This window comes from Zootoca vivipara, chromosome 8 (assembly GCF_965207765.1).
Source record: "Zootoca vivipara chromosome 8, rZooViv2.hap1.1, whole genome shotgun sequence".
NCBI classification, from domain to species: Eukaryota; Metazoa; Chordata; class Lepidosauria; order Squamata; family Lacertidae; genus Zootoca; species Zootoca vivipara.
Window position 1 is genome coordinate 78,211,113 of NC_142591.1, and position 22,256 is coordinate 78,233,368.

General features: G+C 43.5%; 2 protein-coding genes and 2 pseudogenes across 3 annotated transcripts; 3 read left to right on the plus strand and 1 right to left on the minus strand.

Annotated features, from left to right (window-relative positions):
- Nucleotides 1-1,934: 1,934 nt before the first annotated feature.
- TMEM71 (transmembrane protein 71) lies at nucleotides 1,935-21,923 on the minus strand. 2 transcript variants are annotated; one of them, XM_088675905.1, is made up of 8 exons: nucleotides 21,765-21,923; nucleotides 10,871-10,931; nucleotides 9,047-9,259; nucleotides 7,306-7,469; nucleotides 6,994-7,182; nucleotides 5,538-5,613; nucleotides 3,858-3,922; nucleotides 1,935-3,070 (listed from the first exon to the last, which is right to left on the minus strand). In XM_088675905.1, exons 1-8 carry the CDS (start codon nucleotides 21,775-21,777, stop codon nucleotides 3,048-3,050), a joined length of 804 nt encoding a protein of 267 aa, XP_088532031.1. In that variant the 5' UTR covers nucleotides 21,778-21,923; the 3' UTR covers nucleotides 1,935-3,047. The 2 variants fall into 2 exon arrangements, with proteins under 2 accessions (XP_088532031.1, XP_034981935.1); XM_035126044.2 differs by having other exon boundaries at nucleotides 10,871-10,934.
- LOC118089826 (phospholipid scramblase 1-like) lies at nucleotides 12,509-15,343 on the plus strand. The gene has a single exon (XM_088675907.1). The coding sequence runs from the start codon at nucleotides 12,585-12,587 to the stop codon at nucleotides 13,362-13,364; it is 780 nt and encodes a 259-aa protein (XP_088532033.1). The 5' UTR covers nucleotides 12,509-12,584; the 3' UTR covers nucleotides 13,365-15,343.
- Nucleotides 15,890-17,100, plus strand: LOC118090107 (phospholipid scramblase 2 pseudogene; annotated as a pseudogene).
- LOC118090109 (phospholipid scramblase 1 pseudogene) lies at nucleotides 17,869-18,870 on the plus strand (annotated as a pseudogene).
- Nucleotides 21,924-22,256: the final 333 nt, after the last annotated feature.

A 22,256-nucleotide genomic window follows, 5' to 3' on the forward strand; every position in this document is an offset into this window, starting at 1 on the left:
GGGTTAGCACCTTTGGGTTCGCATGGAGGATACCTGCTGGTAAGACAACAAACTCAGCTGTAAAATTGCACCATCTGGTGGCTCAAAGAGAGAATCAAAGAGAATTTTTATAAAGAGAATCGGTCAAACTTCTACAATGCTTTCTGCCTCTGTGTGTGTATGTTAACAAAACAAAAAGTGCAAGCATAAAACAAAGAACCAAAAACGTAAACCATAAAGCGCCACAGCCTGGAAGCACTGGAAGTACAAAAATAGAGTGCACTACATGTGGTATTTGACACCTTCCAAATTAGCCAAGATGCTGGAAATGTAATAATGCAGAGAGATCATTGATTCATGTATGGTGGGGTTGTGAGAAAATCAAGAAATTTTGGGGGTGTATTCATGAAGAGCTTTAAAAGATGTTCAAAATCTCTAGAAAAAAAGCCAGAGGCATATTTATTGGGCATTTTAGGAAAAAAGATCCACAGGACAAGAAAAGGTTATTTTTATATGCCACAGCCACAGCCAGATTATTAATTGCTAAAAACTGGAAAGGGGTTATTATCCCCACAAAAGAAGTTTGGATAAGTAAACTCTGAATTCATAGAATTGGCCAAATTAACGGTAGCTATAAGACATCAGTTAAACCAGAAATTAAGGAAGGAATGGCAATGTTTTGAAGATTATATGAAAAAATTGTTGATATGTATGGATTAAATATGTAAAGTAGAATCAGAATATGACAAAAATTAATAATGGATAAATGATTATTAGCATAAAAACAATGTTGACGAGCATATTTAAAGGATGTCAGGCTGAGGTGGAGGGAAGTCACTGGTGGAATCCCCCCCCCCCATTTTTGTTTTCTATAAAGAATGATGTATGAATGGTATATATACTTTTTTAAAATAAATTTTCTTGAACACACACACACACACAACAACAGTGCACAAGTCACTAGCATCTGTCTGGCAGGGAGTGCTTCTTCATGGTCTTTTGCAGGGATACCTTCCTAGCGCTTACTCCCTGGGACTGCTTTTGGACTGGTGTTTGCCAAAGATCAAACCTGAGGGCGTCTGCGTTCAAAGGATGTGTTCTGCCTCTGAACTATGGTCCCACTGCTGACGAGTAATAGGATAATAGAAGATGGGGGAGAGCAGATGGACAGATAGATAGTTGCAGATGCAACCTTTTTGCCTGCCACAATTTTGCACACCAAATTACATGTGTGTCAGGCGGCTGCCAGCAACTCCCACAACCAGTTGCCCAGGAACGTAGAAAGACAAGAAATGTTCTTACCATCCGCTTTTTATTCAGTATTTACAGAGAGGCTTTAGAACCCAGCCTCTTGGATAATGGCATTGTCCCGAGTGAATCTCTACCCCCTCCTCTCGCACTTCCTCATTCGTCATCCTCATCACCTCTACAGGTGCTGACAAGTGCCCTCTGCCTTTGATCTCTTTGCTCTCCTGCTTTCAAGGCTCGCCAGGTTCTGGGAGGGGGGCTGGAATGCTTTCTAAAAAAAACTCAGCTCTTGCCCTCGTGGTGCTTCTTCCTCCTCCCATTATTTCCCAGCTTTCCTCCTCATCTGCCTCTGAGCTGTGCCCTCCCTCAAACCCCTGTTTCAATTCTAAACTGCCTTCCTCTTCTCTGGAAGGGTCAGGGTGGGGAGACTGTCTCCACCATTCCCCCTCTGCCCAGTCCCTGACAATGTGTAGCGCTCTGCATTGCACCACAAACTTGGAACCAAGCAATTTCTATCTTCCCAAACAAATACTTCAGAATTCAAAATCTGAAGGCAGCCCTGTTTAGGGAAGTTTTTAATATTTAATGTTGTATTGTTTTTAACACTTGATTGGGAGCTGCCCAGAGTGGCTGGGGAAACTTAGCCAGATTGGCGGGGTATAAATTATTATTATTATTAAATAACAAGTGTATCTGCAACATAAAAATAATGATAATTGCACTACTGTGCATCAAAAACTTTATTGTAAAATATGTATTCAAATACAAGTATAGGTTTCAGGATTAGGCGCCTTGATAAGTATCACTGAAATGTGGCGATTTGCTCTTATTATAGCTTATACAGTATTACAAGTAAGAAAGGTGCACAAATGATACAAAAATTCTGAACTTTTCCTGACCAAGAAATTTATAGCACAGGGAATCAGAGTGGTGCAGCTGGACTGAATGCATGACATCATTTATTCTAATTTACTTAGTTATTTGCAGCCTGCCTTTCCTCCAATAACTCAGAGTGGTGCTTTATCCTCACAACAGCCCTGTAAGGTAGGCTTATTCTGAGAGAGACAATGGTACGTCTAGACCTTTCAAACCTGCGTGGGAAGTCTGAACTTGAGTTTCCCCATATCTACTCCCAACCCAGTTTGGAAAATTGGATGCAGGTCATCAAACATGAACCTTTCATAAAATCAGTTTGGACGTATCCTGTCTACTGATAAGATGGCAAACAAAATGAACAGTCCTGCACTGGATTAAGGGAGAGCAGCAGTTTTCAAACTGTTGTGTGGGGAAGCCTCTCTGGGTTCCCCAATAAGAACATCAGAAATAGTGGGCAAGCATTTCTTAAAGGTCACTTGCCTACCACTGACGGTCTTTCCTATGCAATGCACACATAGCTATAGGATGAGGCTAGTTTGCTAGCACCCCATCCTTTCTGGGATTAGCAGTTTGATCATGTGTTATAACTGCCAAGGTAAGTGAGATGAGCACTGCACCCCCATATTTGCCTTTGACTGGACTTAACTGTCCAGGGATCCTTTATCCTTTACCTTAATTGCCAACCCAATGTCCTGGCCCAGCTTGGGTTTTTACCAGTTCCTAAATCCTGAAAATTGTGAGATGCTTTCAGAATCCTCATTCCTCCAAATGCTTTTTCATCTGTGTCCTTGGTGCAGCTTGAAGGCATGTGGTTTTTTTTAAAAAAAAAAACATTGCAGATGTTCCTACAGGTAGCTTAGGCAAGGAAACACATAAGATTCTGAAGGGAAAGGATGATTATTCTCTGCAGATCACATGAACTGACAGGTGGTCCCACGAAGGGACTAGTACAAAAGTGCCAGTGAACCTGATGGAAGAAGGGGGGGAAATGACAAGTATTACACAGCTGAAGATCATCTAACATTCTCACATTTGTCAATATAACTTAAGGCACAATCATTTAGGCACGTTGACTCCTAGTCATGCAGCAGTCTGTAAGTTGTTGGAAATAAGCATCTTGGTAAATTTGATTAGATAAGTTTTATGTCTTGGTTAGGAAATTATTATGCAGTCCAAATTAGCAGTGAAATAGGTATGAAATAGCACTGCAAAATAGGTTCAAAAACCTATTCTAACTTTTGGTGTTTTATCAAATAAAATATAGATGATTATGATTGCTTAATGGGCACAGCACACACTTGTTTTCAGAAGATTTAGGTACAGTACCTCAAGCCAGGACTCATGCAGACTTGTACCACGCTTTCCAGGTGTGGGCCTGTGCTTTAAAGCTCCATACCCAAGCGGTTTGTTTGTTTGTTGTCCCAGCGCTTTCCCTGGGAAAACCCACATTTTACCACTGAATGGCAAATGGCAATCCATTGGGGAAGCCCTTTGTTATTTGCTCCAATTCAGCGGTAAAATGGGGGCTTTCCTGGGGAAAGCATCGGGACAAAAAGAAAACCACTCAGCACAGAGCTTTAAAGCCTGGCCCTGTGCCTAGAAATGTGGCCAAAAAGAAGTCTGGGTGAACCCTCAATCCCACAAATTATTGAATTGTAGAGTTGGAAGGGACCCCAAGGGTCATCTAGTCCAACCCCTCCAATGCAAGAATCATCTGACATGTAGCAAGGATAAACATTTATTTTTTTGCTTACAAATTAAAACGATGATCAACAGCAAGAAGCTCAGCAGAGTTGTAAACAGTCCTCCCAGAAAGAATCTGAAATGACAAGAATCAACATAAATCACATCTTGGGCATAATTTATTTGCTTATATTCCAGTTAAATGCCCTGGTGGCTTCTAAGCAGTTTGCAAATCATTTAAAAAATGCACAACATTGCTAAAATTCAAATTTAAGCTACAGTGTAATTGAATTAGAATGGACTATAAATTAAAGTAAGATTGTATGGGGACTATTTTTTTGTGGGGTAAGGAACTGTGCCCAAATTGAAATGAATTCTCCATAGGCTTTTCTTGACATTCAAAACAGTTTTGACCTCAAACCCTATTTGGATTTGAGCATGGGACCCTGCAAGCCCACCTTATTCACACCTCCATTTACTTTGGTATTACACTAAGCCCACAACTTATGTGCATTTAACTTGTGCGTATTCAGCTTTAATCACTTGGCGAAAAATATAGAAAAATTAAAAAGGGGGAATGGGGGCAGGCGTCCAACGAAAAAAGACTTTCTCAGTCCTACCTGCTAGGCACACAATGTGTTTTGACTATACACAATTTTGCCCTTAAGTGTGATCCCCCAGAATGCAATCTTTGTGTAAGTTGTGGGCTTACTGTATATGACAAAAATCCAATTTGAGATGCCCCCCCCCAAAGGCTTGCACATTGTCAGAAACAGAGATGTCCTACCCAACAGATAGCAATTCCCTAGTGTGTTGTCCTTACATTAATAATTTTCAGAATCCAAGATGTCCCTATACATAAGGTAAAGTTTATGAAGTACTTACAAAATGAGGAGTCTCTGTTAAAGGAAGCCACAGCTTCTCTACGGCTGAGTCCTCTCCCTACCCAGAGGCCTCTTCCAGTTTCATCTAATTCACTTAAGTGCAAACCCACTCAAAAAGATAGTGTCCTCCCACTATATTCCCACCACAGACCTCCCCTTATTTTAGTCTTTTATTATAAACATATTTATTGAATATTAATTAAACAGGATGGATCAAAAGGCTCAAAGCAGGAAAGGATCAAATGGTCAATAATCAATGCAAATATAATTAATTCATTTCCCTTGTATGTCAAAGTCACATCATCTCAATATTAAATCAGGCAGGGAGATCTGCAGAGCAATGACAGCTATGTGTTTCATTCATCCTCCAGCCATGAACTCAAACACCTGTCAACAAGGTCAGGCTAAGCTGGTGGCTTTTCACATCAGGAGCCAAGCAACAACCAGCTTGGCATTCTCCAAATCCCAGAAATTCACCCTAGTCACTAGTTCGTAAGTGGGCATCAAAATAGCTTTCATTTGGCTCTCCTTGGAGATCAGTTTTCTGTTAAATGGCTAAATAGGAAGTGGGTGTTCATCTGGGATACGCCACTCATTAGTACAGTATTCGATTTTATTTATTTATTTTTTAAAAAGCTCAACCTAAACTAGAGCAACACACTATAGTATCATTTCACAAACTGATTTTGAAGCCTGTCTGAATTTTCCGTGCAACAGATCCAAGAGGCTGCTGTTAGTCCAAAGGACCCTTGAGCTCCCATATCTGGTCACATGATTTGCCGAAGGTTTATATAGCTGCTTTGAAAAATTCTTTGAATGCATTATAGATGAAAGTGCTGCTATATATAAAAAGACATTCAGATTTACCTTACGCAGAGAGAAATGATCAAACACATGGAGAGCACTATAACTGGGCAGAGGTCGTGCTTCACTGTAAAAGGCTCTATTTAGAACACACACAGAGAAACAGTTATTGCAAGAATGTTGTCACCTTCCCAATAACAGGAAGCCACAGGTCAGGTTATTTGTCTACCCAATGCTGTCTACTCTGACTGGCAGCAGCCTTCCAGGGTCTTGGGCAAGAAGTGTTTCCTATCTCATGATGCCTGTCCCTTTTGCCTGGAGATGCCGGGGACTGAACCTAGGAGCTTCTGCATCCAAAACTCTGCTTCCTGCATTGCATGGGGTTGGACTAAGGTAACTGTCTGGATCCCTTTCAATGTTACAGTCCTAGGATTGTATGAAAATGTGCTCTGCCATTAAGCCATGGTCCCTTCCACCCCTTAATACCACTTCTCCTCAAGGAGTTTTCATTATATCTTCCACTGGGCTTTAACTGTAGCATGGAGCCGTGAAAAAGCTGCAGAGCACAGACGGTTGGTGAGATGATTTGTAGAATGAAAGAAGAAACTTTTGGCCACCTCAAAAGCATTTCCCCAAAATGTTATCTCCCCTTTGGTGATTTTTAAATGCAGCTTTTTTCTCAATCAATGAAGGAGGATTGGAAAGAATGAAGGATAAATTTCCAGTGCCTTGCTAGCTTTAAACCTGTTCCCACTAGATCACACCTTGACCAGCACAAAACACCTAGTACAGGCAAGGCCTCGGTAAAGAATGGCTGATAGGGAATGAACAATGCACCAAAACGTTTGTATAAATGAGGTTACATATTGCAGAGCTCTGAGGCATTCCTGGAGCCGTAATAACATAAGTGGAGAATCAGGCCATAATTAAGCTGATTTAATCTTCCTGATTTTGTTTTAAGCCCACCAAATACAAGATGACAGATGTTACAGAATGTATTCAAAGTATTCATCTTAGCTACTGTTACTATGTTCTTGGGCGTTTTTTAATGAAAGAGCATCTTCCTGGCAACTTCCGCTTGTTTTCTTTCTTTCTAATGATCACCAGTGGGACTGTGGATTTATTTCCCTTCTATCCTGCTCTTCCTCACAACAGAACATAGTGTGGCTGACAACCTTCATAAAAACCACAAATAAAAAATGGTTAAAATACCAGCACAAACACAAAATACGCCATAATGGTCAGCAATAAGAGGTAGATAACAAGATGTCAAGTATGTACCAAATGTCTGCAAGAATGAGCCCAACATATGGGACAACCAGATCTCTACTGGGAGAGAGTTCCATAGCTGAGGTGCCACCACTGACAAGGTTCTGTTTCATGTGGCAGCCCCATGAGCTGCAGTCATCAAAGGCATGAAAGGCAGAACCTCCCATGCCAATCTTAAAATCCAGGATAGTTCGTACAAGGAAAGGCATATCATAAACAGCTCTGTAACACAGAGAAGGGTTTAACTCACTTGAACAGTCCAAAGATTTTTCATAGAAGTACTCTTCTTCTGCTGGGGGAAAGATATAAGTAGGTGAATAATGGTGCTCTTTTCTTGGTTCTGTCCAAGTTGCATCTTTCAAAGAAGAGGGTTTCTTTTGTACCAGACTGTGTCTCTCTGCCCTTCGGGCTTTGCGGTTGAAAGCAGCATCAACGGTACCTGTAAAAAAAAAAAACCATTGAAAAACATATAAGCACAGAAGTACTGCGCCTTGTCACAGGTCTTTAAGTACAATACCTATTAGAGTAGCTTCTAGCTTTCATGAGCAAAGTCAATGCTCACCAGTGTCATAATATTCATTGGTGTCCCCTTTCACGTCTCCATCAAACCAAGCATCCTCTACATAAGGTAAGTCAATAGTGGTACTGTTCAACCATGATTTAGAGGCTCCAATACTGAACAAACTAGCAAGGGATCGGCGGATTCTCTTTCTTCTCCGAAATATTCTGGCACAAAAAAATAAACCAGAACATTAGTACAAAACTGATCTTCTACAAATGCCTATGAAGCACTTAACCCATTAAGTTCTCATCTGTAACGGAAACTAAGTACTTAACTTACATGTAACTAAGTTTTACGCATATTCTTCTGCTACTCTCACCTTTCCTTCCTTCCTTCCTTCCTTCCTTCCTTCCTTCCTTCCTTCCTTCCTTCCTTCCTTCCTTCCTGTTTTCAATTCTGTATCCAGGGCAGCTGTATACCAGATCCATCTGGTACACAGGCTGAGACCCTACCTGCCCGCGGACTGTCTCACCAGAGTGGTGCATGCTCTAGTTATCTCTCGCTTGGACTACTGCAATGCGCTCTACGTGGGGCTACCTTTGAAGGTGACCCGGAAACTACAACTAATCCAGAATGTGGCAGCTAGACTGGTGACTGGGAGTGGCTGCCAAGACCATATAACACCGGTCCTGAAAGTCCTACATTGTCTCCCAGTATGTTTCCGAGCACAATTCAAAGTGTTGGTGCTTTATTGAACACTGAGGGCCTTCAGGCGGTTCCCTCACTGCGAGAAGCAAAGCTACAGGGAACCAGGCAGAGGGCCTTCTTGGTAGTGGCGCCCGCCCTGTGGAATGCCCTCCCATCAGATGTCAGAGAGATAAACAAGTACCTGACATTTAGAAGACATCTGAAGGCAGCCCTGTTTAGGGACGTTTTTAATGTGTGACATTTTAATGTATTTTTAATCTTTGTTGGAAGCCACTCAGAGTGGCTGGGGAAACCCAGCCAGATGGGCGGGGTACAAATAATAAATTATTATTATTCCCTGCCAGAAGGGAGAGGTCTCTATTTTTAATGGCTTTTGGAAAGCACTGTCTTACTGATGGTGAGTTATCATTGTTATCAACAGCAACATGATTCAGAGCAGAGAACCAAAATTTATCTCTTGGTAATCTGTACCATGGATGGAGAACCTCAGATGTGGTGGCCAAATGCAGCCCTCCAGTGCTCTTTTTGTGCTCCTTGGCACAATCCCCACACCAAGCCCACTTCTCTTCAGCCCAAACCCCTGTCCTGGGTCTTCTTCAAGTGTTACCGGTATTGAATTGTCACTGAGCTGTGATTGTATCTCTTTTTTGCCTGGATCTAAGAGATGTGCATGTCTGTATGTTGAAACCTCTGACTTTTGTATGCCTGGAATGTAGCTTGTTGTACAATGAAATCACACACACTTTTGCCCTGGGCACCACTCAACTTTTTCCTCTGGCCTCTTCTGCCACTGGCATGTGACCCCTAGACGGCTAATTATGAGCGAAAGTTGCTCAGGTTGAAAAGGTTATCCACTCCTAATCTGCACCTTTGCAAAGAATATAGATTCTCAACAAGCTACCAGAGGCAGCAAACCAAAACAGTAAACTCAATAGTCTGGTTTGTATAGTAGTTAGTTCCTTTGATAAGGCCTTCTATAGGGAGGGAGATGGTGCATGAAAATATCTGAACAGGACTCAGTAACAATAGTCTTGCAGAATGTGTGGAAGGCACTTGCTTCTCCAATAGAACTTATACAGGAGGTCACATTTACCTAACTAATTTCTCTTTATAGGTAACACTTGTTTGGGATAGACTCAGCGTGACGTTGCCGTCTTCATCAGACAGAAAACTGTCCTCTGTGAGTAAATAGTAGCCGTTAGTAAGAAGCCGAGGGCTCCTGCGGCAAGCCAGGACACAGCCTGTGCAGGGGTTGGTGGAACAACACTCGTAGGAGGTCTCGTGGTCCAGAAAAGCACCTGTGCATCTACGACAATAATAACAAAAATCCTGTTACTCAGACATCTGGCAGAAGACAGCAAGTTCCCAAGCGGGTAGTTCTGTTGGTCTGTTGCAGTTAGTGCAAGAACATTTATGGTGAACAGATTTATAGTTAGTTATTTATACAGAAAATATATAAACATTTAGCAACATCTGGAGGGCCACAGGTTCCCTACCTCTGATGTGGAGAGTTCTGAGCTGAATGAATCCGTGAATCATAGAATCATAGAGTTGGAAGAGACCACAAGGGTCATCCAGTCCAACCCCCTGCCAAGCAGGAAACAGTGACCTTGCTTTTATCTGGTATCTATGCTAAGGCATGTGTAATTACATTCTAACATACACATGATATTTCCAAGGGGTTATAATGCCTAGGGCAAACGAAATTATCCTACATGCTTTCCCAAAATTTAGCAAAATAGTTATGGGTTCAAAATGTACTAGAATGCATGAAAATGGGCATTTTTAAAAAATAAAATATATCAAAAAATGAAACAGCCATGTTAAAAATATGAATATGGATTTTCATGTAGGTTTTTAAAAATTGTGTATTAATGTAGAAATGGGATAGAAGGAATAAACGCATGTAAAATTGACACAGACTAGACATGGAGCTACCCATTCATCCCTGCTTCCTCGAGCAATCAAGTGGCTCTAACTTGTTCTATGGGGCGCGGGTAGCACTGTGGTTTAAACCACAGAGCCTAGGGCTTGCCAATCAGAAGGTCGGCAATTCGAATCCCTGTGATGGGGTGAGCTCCTGTTGCTCTGTGCCTGCTTCTGCCAACCTAGCAGTTCGAAAGTACGAAGTGCAAGTTGATAAAATAGGTACAGCTCCAGCGGGAAGGTAAAAGGCATTTCCGTGTGCTGCTCTGGTTCGCCAGAAGTGGCTTAGTCATGCTGGCCACATGACCCGGAAGCTGTACACCGGCTCCCTCGGCCAGTAAAGCGAGATGAGCACCGCAACCCCAGAGTCGTCCGCGACTGGACCTAATGGTCAGGGGTCCCTTTACCTTTAACTTGTTCTACATTGTCCAACCCACCTAGAAATACCCCAGCCCCATAGCATCTATTATTTATTTTAAATGTTTCTGACCTGCTCTTTCATTTCAACCGACAATTCAAAAGTAGGCATCAATAAGACACACACAACATAAAAGATAACAGCATAAAACTAGGCAAGTAATCACAGCCACAAAAAAGCATTCTACCTGGCATCCTACCATATCCAAGACTCGGGTGAATTCCCAGATCTTTACGTGGTACTAGGTGGATCTCTATGGGAGGAAGTTGCAAAGCTCAGGCTCCACTACTGCAAAAGACAGGTTTTTTTGCCATGCAGTATATGTTATCTATGCACAGCGCTGGCATATGCATGTGTGAAACATTACATTTCCCAATGCATACATTTAAACATTACATCCCACCCCCCACAACATGTTAGTGACCAGCAAAGGAAATGGCTTTTTGGTAGCAGCCATGAGCAGGAGAATGCGACATTTGATCTGGCCCAGGGAAAATAAGGAAGGGCAACATGTGAATTTAGCATACCATCTCTAATACTGTTGTAGACAGGTGATAAAAATGTATACGTAACCTGGGTGTGACGAGTTCTGATGCCACCTTCTTTTTGGGCTCCTTTTCAAGCAATGGAGAACCTGCTAAAGCAGAGAGCAGATAAGCAAAATGGTCAGTTGTGATTTGTTCCTCAGGGACAAGATGCATAGCTGAAGCCATATATCCTTTCACACATATTATGCACATGAAATATATGCGTCATCTCTCTCCCATTCATAAGACAAGGTCAATTCAATGAAGGTCACTTCTGATTGAGTAGGCATGTTTAGGATTGTACTCCAGCAGCCATCCGGAGCAGGGTAGGGATGGCTTGTGCCTAAAATATGGCAAAGGAGGTGTTAGGTAGATACAGGTAGGGCCATGGTTCATCTGCAGGAAGTCCCAGGTTCAATCCTTGGCATCTCCAGGTGGAGCTGGAAAGGGAGACCTATAGGAAAATCTGGAGAGTCACTGTCTTCAACAGAGTCTTCAACATTTTCATATCTGGCCCCCACCTTTAGCCAAAACAACATTATTATTATTATTATTATTATTATTATTATTATTATTATTATTATTATTATTACCGTATGTTTGCAAGGTAGCAGTATTACTGCTGTGCTTCACCTTAGATCAAGTAGCAATCTAGTAGTGGATCCTGGTGACCCACCAATTGAACCAATGGAGGATACTGAGCTACATGGACCAATGGTCTGACATGGTATAAGGCAGCTTCCTGTGGGTAAAGTTTGTGGGTAACTAGTTTCTGGTCCAAGCTGACCCACAAAATTATTTGCAAATTAATGGATATCATGTTATAGTTCAGCCTCTCTTTTCTACTCTGTAAAACCCCATTTGCATGAGTTGCGTTACATAATCCATAAATAGGCATAATGCACACAACACACACACATATATACATCTCCAGCTTCCATTTGCAATAAATTGTGATTTTTCTCAGCTACTTCTTTCCTGTGCCAGTGGGGCTTGCTTTCTGCAAAACCCAAACAGTTTAATTAGCAATGCCAAATGTAGATTAACAGTCATATTATGGGCGAATCATCTGATGGGTTGCATTGTTGATCCACACTACGGTGCTAAATGATTACTTTGCAAACATTTACACAGTGTTTACTGATTAATGGTTGTAGCCCTGCTAGCCAGAGGGAAATCAGTTATTCATTTGCAAGCCTGAGGGAAATCAGGTACCCTTAATTTGACATGCAGTGTTTCATTCAAATCCTTTATTTGTTTACTTGATGTTTATAATGGATGCAAACGTGTGTGTGTGTGTGTGTGTGTGTGTGTAAGAGAGAGAGAGAGAGAGAGAGAGAGAGAGAGAGAGAGAGAGAGAGAGAGAGAGAAGTTCTTGGTATGCCTCATAGGTCCAGCTTAAAGATTGACAGAGGACAAAGACAGTTGCAACCATTGTGACTCAACAACAGGCCCATGAATGTTTAGTTCAACTTGTGTATGGGCTATACCATTTCAGTCTGCAGGTGGAGGCTCACATCGTGTGAATGGTCCTCCTTCAAAAAACCATTCCCCCTTTGCTTAGCAGCAACCTGAGCCCAGTAACTGCGAAACAGTGCATTGAGAGAACAACATAGCTCCCAATAAAACAGATGTTTACAGACTCACAGAAATGCCACCAAGACAATTCCCCTGCAAGTTCATAGAAAGGCTGGCCCTACACCAGAGGCAATGCAGGATGGGACAGTCAACAAGCCCCTGGGCCACATCCAGGACTGCTAATGAAGACACCCCAGCGTCCTCAAGGGGCTTCTGGAGCTCCCCCAGGTCAAAGAAATGAACATACTATAACTTGGATGCCAGCTCCACCTCCACTTCCCAACTGTCCCCCAGGATTGGAATATTTAAGCCAGATTGATCAAATGATAATTCAGCAACAGATTGAGCTTCTGGAAATCTTAATTGGCTTTGAAACCAGCAACAAGTATAAAGTAAAAAATGCTTGGGGGCAAATGGTTTACTCAGCGATTGAGGATACCGACTGCTGCACACGAAACTGCTGTGGAACATTGCGGCCATTTACAATTAAAATCATGGACAACGTGGGCCAGGAAGTGATTGAGCTCCAGAGACCTCTGCGGTGCTCCAGCTGCTTTTATCCCTGCTGTTTGCAAGAGCTTGAAGTCCATGCCCCTCCAGGCACACCCGTTGGGTATATAAAGCAGACGTGGCACCCCTTTCTGCCTAAATTCATTATCCAAAATGAACTCCACCAGGATGTCCTTAAAATCACTGGGCCCTGTATAGTGTGCAGCTTGTGCCAAGATATTAATTTTGAGGTGCTGTCACTGGATGAGCAGACAGCGGTTGGAAGGATTTCTAAGCACTGGACTGGCTTCCTGAAAGAGGCCTTCACCGATGCTGACAACTTTGGAGTCCAGTTCCCATTGGACCTTGATGTTAGAATGAAAGCTGTCCTGTTGGGGGCCTGCTTCCTCCTGGATTTCATGTTTTTTGAATCCGCGGGAGGAGGCCAGCAGCAAATGGGGGTCTGGGCTTAGGTTAGACTACTGCCTTATAAATGCCTTCGAAAAAGTCCACTGGTTTCTTCTGTTTTTGCTTTGCTAAGATGGAGTCTTAAGCCTGCTCACAAGAGGGTTTTTTTTTTGTTGGAACTAGGTATCTTGTATTGTTGCTGCAGCTCTTGCATCTATAGAGTCAGAATATTCTTACTTGTGGGTACTACTCTAGAATGAATGTCACATTGAAATGCAGACTGCTTTTATTGCATTGTCATTTTTTTTAATGCAAGACATGTGTGTGTGAATATGGGGGGGAGGAGAGAGAGAGGAGTCATGCCTGGTATTGTTATGCCTCTGAGCCCAATGCCCCATGTTATGGATTAGTGGAAGACCTGTTAGTATTGCTGTGTGGGTTTTACGGAGCACCTGGTTGTGTGTGGAGTGCCTTTGAGTGTCTGGGCAGTGTCAGGCTTGGTGAGAATGTGGGTGCCTGTTCTATTTCAGTAACCATTGGGGAAGGTACGGTAGAGGGGGAAAGAGGATTTCTTTGAAATACAGGATGCCAGGGGTTTCTGCATGGTTCCCCATTTTGCTTTCCCCTGGAGTCTCAAGTTTCTGGTTGCTCTACTACCAAGCCACTTTCCAAGCCTAAGTGCATAATAAGAACTCGCTCATCCATGATTTGATAATGCAAGGGGAAGCTGATCTGACATTTATCACTGAAACCCAGGTGGGTGAGCTGGGAGCAGAGGCTGTGGTCCAGCTTTGTCCAACCAGGTACTCCGTGCAATATCAACACAGAAGGGAAAGCCAATAATGTGGTGGTGGTGCAATGCTCCATAAATCTTCTGCCTTGGCATTAGACTGCCGTATGTTGTTGTTCCCTACCCCATTACACTGAAATGCTCTGGCTCTGCCCACACACCCCTGGGCCACTTTCCCACTTTATTAAAGATGTACAGCTTTGATCTGGGACTTTACTGGGTGTTGTACTAAATGCCTCTTTTTATTCCTGCTGCCACCATAGATCACTCTGAACTGAATGCTTCACCCCTCACGTAGCCAAGAAGGAGCCATGTGTAGTAGCACAACTGTTTTACTAAACGAACACTAAATTAGGGGCCACGGTGACACATGGCTAAGTTACACCTCATTTGGATTATTGTAATGAGCTCTACTGAGAAGAGAAGACTCCCTGGAAAAGACCCTGATGTTGGGAAAGATTGAGGGCACAAGGAGAAGGGGACGACAGAGGATGCGATGGCTGGACAGTGTTCTCGAAGCTACCAACATGAGTCTGACCAAACTGCGGGATGCAGTGGAAGACAGGAGTGCCTGGCGTGCTCTGGTCTATGGGGTCACGAAGAGTTGGACACGACTAAACAACTAAACAACAGCAAATGAGCTCTACATGGAACTGTCTTTGAAAAGTGGTCAGAAACTTCAGTTGGCTCAAAGAGCTGCAGCCCAGATTGTTGACCAGGGCTAGATAAAGGGAGTAGATGACTCTTGCTATAACTGCTTCACTAGCTACCAGTCTGTTTCTGGGCACAATTGAAATGCTGGTTATGACATAGGCAACCCTACACGTCTTATGTCCAAGCTATCTGAAAGACCGTATTCCCACATATGAACCTCCCCATGTTTTGAATTATTTTTGTGGGGAGGGTGCCCTTCTCTCAGTACCACCACACTCACAGGCATGCTTGGCAGGGATGCGGGAGAGGGCCTTCTTGGTGGTGGCTCCTCCCAGACAAATTTGGAACCCCTCCCTAGAGGAGCTAAATTGCCTCCCTCCTTGTTGTCCTTCTGCCGACAGGTGAAGACAATTCTTGTGCCAACTCTGGCTTTTAGGAACTGACTGCTGTTAATGAAAGGACTGTACGTTTTGAGATAGCTAGATAGATGGACGGATAGTTTTAATGCTATCATTTAAAACAATTTTTAATGTTCTATGTTTTTAGTGGTTTATTCTTTTCTAAAAGCACCCCTGTCAGGTGGGGTATAAATACATATATAAGATGATGATGGTGACTTTGTGTACATAAGCATTATGGTATCTAACACCCCTGTTATCTGTTGCTTTATTTCCAGTGTAGCAGTTGCTGTATTACTGCTGCTCCTATACTCATCTATTCTAGCCAACCCTGCTTCATATCCCAACTGGCTAAACTTCCAACAGACTCTCAACTGCCTCCTCCCTTGCATTCAGATTCTTAGCCAATCATCCTTCACCATTCCAGCTCACTCTCTCCCCTTCCCTATCTAACATCACCTTAATCATATTCTTATACTTACCTCTATTACAGTATCGTCTTATTTGCTTTCAATGTACAGTACATACATTATTATATGCAAACACTGGAACGTCACAGAGACTCCTCCATCTGAAGTAGACCCCAAGGCAAAGATTTAGGAAGGGGGTGGTGGTGTGCTGTACGCTCTGCTTCCCAGTGATTTCTGGTGTGGTTCTGGAGAACCCTAAGACTTCTGGGGGAGTTCAATGTCCACACAACCTCTGTGACTCAACAATAGGTCCAGGGATGTTTAGAACTTAGTTCAACTTGCATATGCGCAGAATCAGCCTCCTGGTTGGAGACTCGCATCCTTTGAATGCTCCTCTGTTGCTAAATAAATAAATCCCACCTCCTTGGGCAGCAACCTGAGCCCAGTAACAGCGAAGAGGCAGACTGAGAGCATGGCATGGCTCCCAAAGAACCAGATAAACACAGACTCACAAAAATGCTACGAAAACATTCTCCCTCAGCAAATAGGAAAGCTGGCCCCATACCAGTGAGACCGCATGGACACGGTGAACAGAACAGCGCTGAGCTGCTTTGTCCAGGAGAGTTGATGAACATGAAGCAAGGTTATCCCGGAGTTTATGGATCTTCCCCATCTTGTTGTAGGCTAAAAATGGCTGGCATTTATGTCCCCCAGGCTGTAACCTGGATGCGGGCAACCCTTCCAGCTCCCAACTGTCCTCCCGGATTGGAATATTTAAGTCACTTGGATCAAATAGTCATTCACCAGCAGATTGATCTTCTGGAAATAATAATGGGCTTTGAGAATTGCAACAAATACGAAATAAAAAATGGCTGGGGGCAAAGGATATACTTGGCAGCTGAGGAAACGGGCTGCTGTGTGCGAAACTGCTGTGGAGTGGCATGCCCATTTACAGTAAAAATCATGGACCATGCGGGCCTGGAAGTAATTGAGCTCCAGCAACCTCTCCGGTGCTCCCACTGTTGGTATCCTTGCTGCTTGCAAGAGCTTGAAGTCCAGGTTCCTCCAGGCACCCCTGTGGGGTATATTAGGCAGACGTGGCACCCCTTTCTGCCTACATTTGCAATCCAAAATGCAGCGCAACAGGATGTCCTTAAAATCGTCGGGCCCTGTGTACTGTGCAGCTTGTGTCAAGATATGAACTTTGAAGTGATGTCGTTGGACGAGGAGACCACGGTTGGAAGGATTTCTAAGCACTGGACTGGCTTTCTGGAAGAGGCCTTCCCTGATACTGACAACTTTGGAGTCCAGTTCTCATTGGACCTTGATGTTAGAATGAAAGCTGTCCTGCTGGGGGCCTGCTTCTTGGTGGATTTCATGTTTTTTGAATGTGCAGGAAGAGGGCAGCAGAAAATTATGGTCTGAGAATAGATCTGGAAGCTGCTTCGAAGAAATGCCCTCATGTTGCTACTTCAACTTTTCCTTTGCTAAGATGGAGCGTTAAGCTGGTTAATAAGAGGGCTTCTTGTTAAAACTACTTATTTTTGAATTGCGGCTGCACCTATAGTGGTGGACATTCCAATTTATGGGTGCTGCTCTAGAATTCATAATGCATTGAAATGGAAACACTTTTTTAAAAAAATACAATTAAATGTATGTATTTTTCTGTGTATGAGTCACACCTGGCATATTTATGCAGAAGGTACCTCCTAGTCTGATGTCACTTGGCATCAATTGTCAGATCTATTAGTATTTCTGTATGCTTATTATTGACTAGCCAGCTGTGTGTGGAGTGCCACTTTATGTTCAATATGTGTCCAGGAAGTGTTGGGCTTGGTGAGAGTGTGGGTGCCTCTACTATTTCAGTGGCCATTGGGGAAGTTCAGGAGGGTAGAATCTGAACCAATGGATTCAAGTTACAAGAAAGGAGTTTATTCTGACTGAACATCAGGAAGAACTGTCTTGATAGTTCAGACAGTTTAAGCACAGGTTGGATTCATCTGAGGGACACAGACATACATATGCCACATCACAACAGGAGATGACTTTGAGCTCGCAACAACCGGGATTCTTGAATCTTATTACTGGGCCGGCCTGGTTGGGGCTGCCCCAGCCCACAAGTGTTGTTGTTGTTGTTGTTTTCTTCTTGTGGAGCTCAATGACCCTTTAAAAAGAAGGAAAGATTCCTCACCGCTGCCGCATGGGTACAGCTTCGGAACTGATAGTTGCAGTTGCCATTGTCCTATCGTGACTCAACAATAGGCCCACTGATGTGTAGTATGTGGTTAAAATTCCTTATGAGCTGCATTATTTCAGCCTCCAGGTGGTGGCTCAGACCACCTGGAAGATAATCCTTTATGAAACAATCTCCTCCTCCTTGGGCAGCCCACTAACTGCAAAGAGGCACACTCAGAGCATGGCCTAGCTCCTCAAGAAACAACAGGTGCACGCGAACCCACGGAAATGCCACCAAAACAACCCCCCCAGCATGGTCCTACACCACAGGTAGCATACGGATATGTCCCACATGCCCCAGGAGCTCAGCCCGTTCACGGTCAGGACCTTCAGGGCGTCGTGTGGATGCCAGCTCCAATTCCGCCTCCCAACTGTCCACCGGGATTGGAATATTTAAGCCAGATTGATCAGATCGTAATTCAGCAAAAGGTTGAGCTTGTGGAAATCATAGTTGGCTTTGAAACCAGCAACAGGTATGAAGTAAAAAATGCTTGGGGGCAAAGGATATACTTTGCAGCCGAGGAGACCGACTGCTGCGCGCGACTCTGCTGTGGAATGGATCGGCCATTTACAATAAAAATCATGGACAACATGGGCCAGGAAGTGATTGAGCTCCAGAGACCTCTGCGGTGCTCCAGCTGCTTTTTCCCGTGCTGCTTGCAAGAGCTTGAAGTCCAGGCCCCTCCAGGCATGCCTATTGGGTATATTAAGCAGACATGGGATCCCTGTCTGCCTAAGTTCACTATCCAAAATGAACTCCAAGAGGATGTCATTAAAATCATCGGGCCCTGTATAACATGCAGCTGTTGTGAAGATGTTCATTTTGATGTGCTGTCACTGGATGAGCAGACGGCTGTTGGAAGGATTTCTAAGCACTGGACTGGCCTTGTGAAAGAGCTCTTCACTGATACTGACAACTTTGGGATCCAGTTCCCGTTGGACCTTGATGTTAAAATCAAAGCTGTCATGCTTGCCGCTTGCTTCCTTATCGATTTCATGTTCTTTGAAGCTGGAGGAGGAGGAAACCAGCGAATGGGGGTCTGGGGCTAGGTCTAGCTGCTGCCTTATAAATACTTTGGAGAAAGCCCTCATGTTCTTTCTCCTTTTGCTTTGCCAAAGTGGGGCATTAAGCCCGTCTGTAAGAGAGAATTTTGATCAAAGCAGTGTTAGAAATTCGCCAGCCACCAGGTGCATTTTGCACCTGCGACCAAGTGACCTGACGTCTCCGAAATCTGGCAGCTCATGGCTGGGGATTCTTGGATCTTGACTGTTTTCACACACTAGCAACACATCCTGTAGAATTCTACCCACTGCACAATCAGAATGAATTCCAAGAACCAAAAAGTCACCTTGAAAAAATACGACCTTTGAGGTGTCTGGCTCCAAAATGGCAACTAGTCATTCCATTTTGGTGACTGTAACCCTGGTTTAAAGAGTCATTTGGCACCTAGCTGACATATCTTGAGTTTCTAACACTGGCACATATATATCTGCTTATGAGGGCTCTCTAGAATTAATAACACACTGACATGTATTCTGATTTAATTTTTGATACAGTTTGATACAAGGGGAAGCCCTCCCCTGTGCAGGCGGAGTGTTTACGAAAGGGTAATAGAATCATAGAATGGTAGAGTTGGAAGGTTGACAGGACCCCCCCCCCAAAAAAATCTGGTGTTGAAGTGACTTCAAAGCAATCCATTACAATCTATTGCAGCCTAACAGGATGGCTCCTCTGGAATTTGCCCCTCACACCACATGTGCGCGCACACACATAAACATGAATTTGTAAATCTCTCTGTGCTTGGCTACCCGGAGTTTAAATGCATGACCTTTCAAACACGCTTTCAAGCACATGCATTTGGAGAGGACCCCTAACTTGGTGGAGGGAGGGAGAGAAGATCCGAAATTCAGGACGAAACTGCATCAATACAGGACATAGCATTTTACATTGAAATACAGGATGGTCCTGCATTATACAGGACAGGTGGCCACCCTACCTCTATCAAGCTCCCCACTAAGATTACCAGGTTATAGAGAAGATAGCGGAGGCTGGTGTTTAGTCCCCTGGTGCAACACCTTTTTCAGCACTGTTTCCTTGAAAAGCCAGAAGTGGTGGAGGAAGATAACTAAAGCTGGTCTGCCTGAAATTCCACTCAAAGTGGCATTTCACATGCTCACACCTTTCAAGGACCTGGTGCCGAAAGGAGAGCCACTGAGGCAGATAGCCCTGCATTATGGCATAACCTTTTATAAACCACAATCCAACAGATACAGGATGAATGAAGGGGATGGTAGTTCGCAAACACTAATGCCATCACAAATCTGCCAGTCTTTAAGGTGCCCTAAAGGGACCCAGGTGGCGCTGTGGTTAAACCACTGAGCCTAGGGCTTGCTGATCAGAAGGTCAGCGGTTCGAATCCCTGTGACGGGGGTGAGCTCCCGTTGCTTGGTCCCAGCTCCTGCCAACCTAGCAGTTCGAAAGCACGTCAAAATGCAAGTAGATAAATAGGAACCGCTACAGCGGGAAGGTAAACGGCGTTTCCATGTGCTGCTCTGGTTTGCCAGAAGTGGCTTTGTCATGCTGGCCACATGACCTGGAAGCTATACGCCGGCTCCCTCGGCCAATAATGCGAGATGATCGCGCAACCCCAGAGTCGGTCACGACTGGACCTAATGGTCAGGGGTCCCTTTACCTTTACCTTAAGGTGCCCTAAGATTCCCTCTTGTTTTTAATTATACATCAGACACGGGGAACCTGCAGCCCTCCAGAAATTGCTAGACAAAGCCCAGTAACCCTTTGCTTTTCACATTTACACCAAACATGCAGAGAATGAGGGGAATCCTTCCCGCCCTGCCCCCCGTTTCCAATTTTCATATTAAGATCCATGCCAGCATTTTGTATACAGATTTAAATGGTAAATGGTACTGGTTGAAGTGGGTTGTGATTATTCTAAAAAATAATAAAATCAGATAGATATATAAGCTTGAAGCCACAAACTATTAAGGTTGTTTACCCCTAGGCACACAGAGCAGGAAGTAAGTCTCATAAACTGCAGTGGGCCTTACTTCTGAGGAGACACCTATAGTATTGAGCTGCAAACAGCCAAATTGGAGGGCACGATTTCTGAAAAGGTGGGCAGAAGCAAAAGAGACCTGTCCTGCATCTTGAAAAGCAGTGCAGAAATGGGAATATCAGCAATAATAATAATAATAATAATAATAATAATAATAATAATAATAATTTATTATTTATACCCTGCCCATCTGGCTGGGTTTCCCCAGCCACTCTGGGCGGCTTCCAACAGACATTAAAATACAATAATCTCTTAAACATTAAAAGCTTCCCTAAACAGGGCTGTCTTCAGCAGTTCACTCTTCTGCACAGTTGTTAAGTGTGCAGGAGCTGCTTCCCTTTCGCCTATTCTGATCACCTTTCTTACTGATTTAGCAAACTGATTTCTAAACCAACAATACCCCTCAACTGGCAGCCAGGCTACTTTCTTTACATGGCACACTCTGCACCGCAAGCATTTACAATGGGAACTAGGTCATATGATTGGGGGTGGGGAGAAAAACTAACTTGGCATGTCAAAATCTTTAGTTTACCGTGACAGATAAAAAGTCTGATCTTGGAAAGCTGAGGGTTTTTTTCTTTAAAAAAAACACACAAAAACCAAAGAAGAAAACACCGCTAACCATATAAAACTGCTTTGGGGTGCACTTTCCTGGCGGTAAATCTCACTGAAAACAATTGGACTTATTTCCCAAGAAACATGCACATTATTCAAATACTGATCACATCTGCCACATCTTTGCACATATTTTCGTACAGCATTGCAATTGATGCGACTTGTGTATCCCGCTTAATCTTTTCTCTCTACAGATGAAAAGTTCCCATCTTAATGGCTTCTGAAGCAACCCTTTCTTACAATATTGCTATTAAGAAAGCATCTGACAAAAAGTAAGAATCTTGCAGACCTGGAAGAGCCATGTTGCCAGTTGGTAAGACTCCACCAGCAGCTTATCCACCCAACAGGCGAGACTGTGGACTGTACAGTAACTGTTGAGTGCCTGCTAGCGCTTGCTTCCTGCAGCTGAAAGAGCACTGGGGTCTTTCGAAAGTGCAGGAGCAGCACTGAAGAGCTTGCTTGTTTCTATTTGAAAACAGACTGTGCAATAGGAAGCACAGAAGCAGAATGAGGTCATGTTTCCTGCTAAGTCTAGCATCACAAGCATTCTTTCTGAAGAGTCCGTTGCAGATTAGAGATTAGCCCACTGAAGAATTTAGATGTTAAGGTATCTTCAGCTATAAATAGAAGGGTCTTGTTTGTTGCATTGTTCTTGGAAAGAACAAATTTCAGAGACAATGGGAGGTGGCAGATGAGGAGCTCACCAGGTCCAGGAGAAAGGTATGGTTTGGATGAGTTACTATCAAAACAGGTGTCAGTGAGAGTGGTGTGAGGGGAGAGA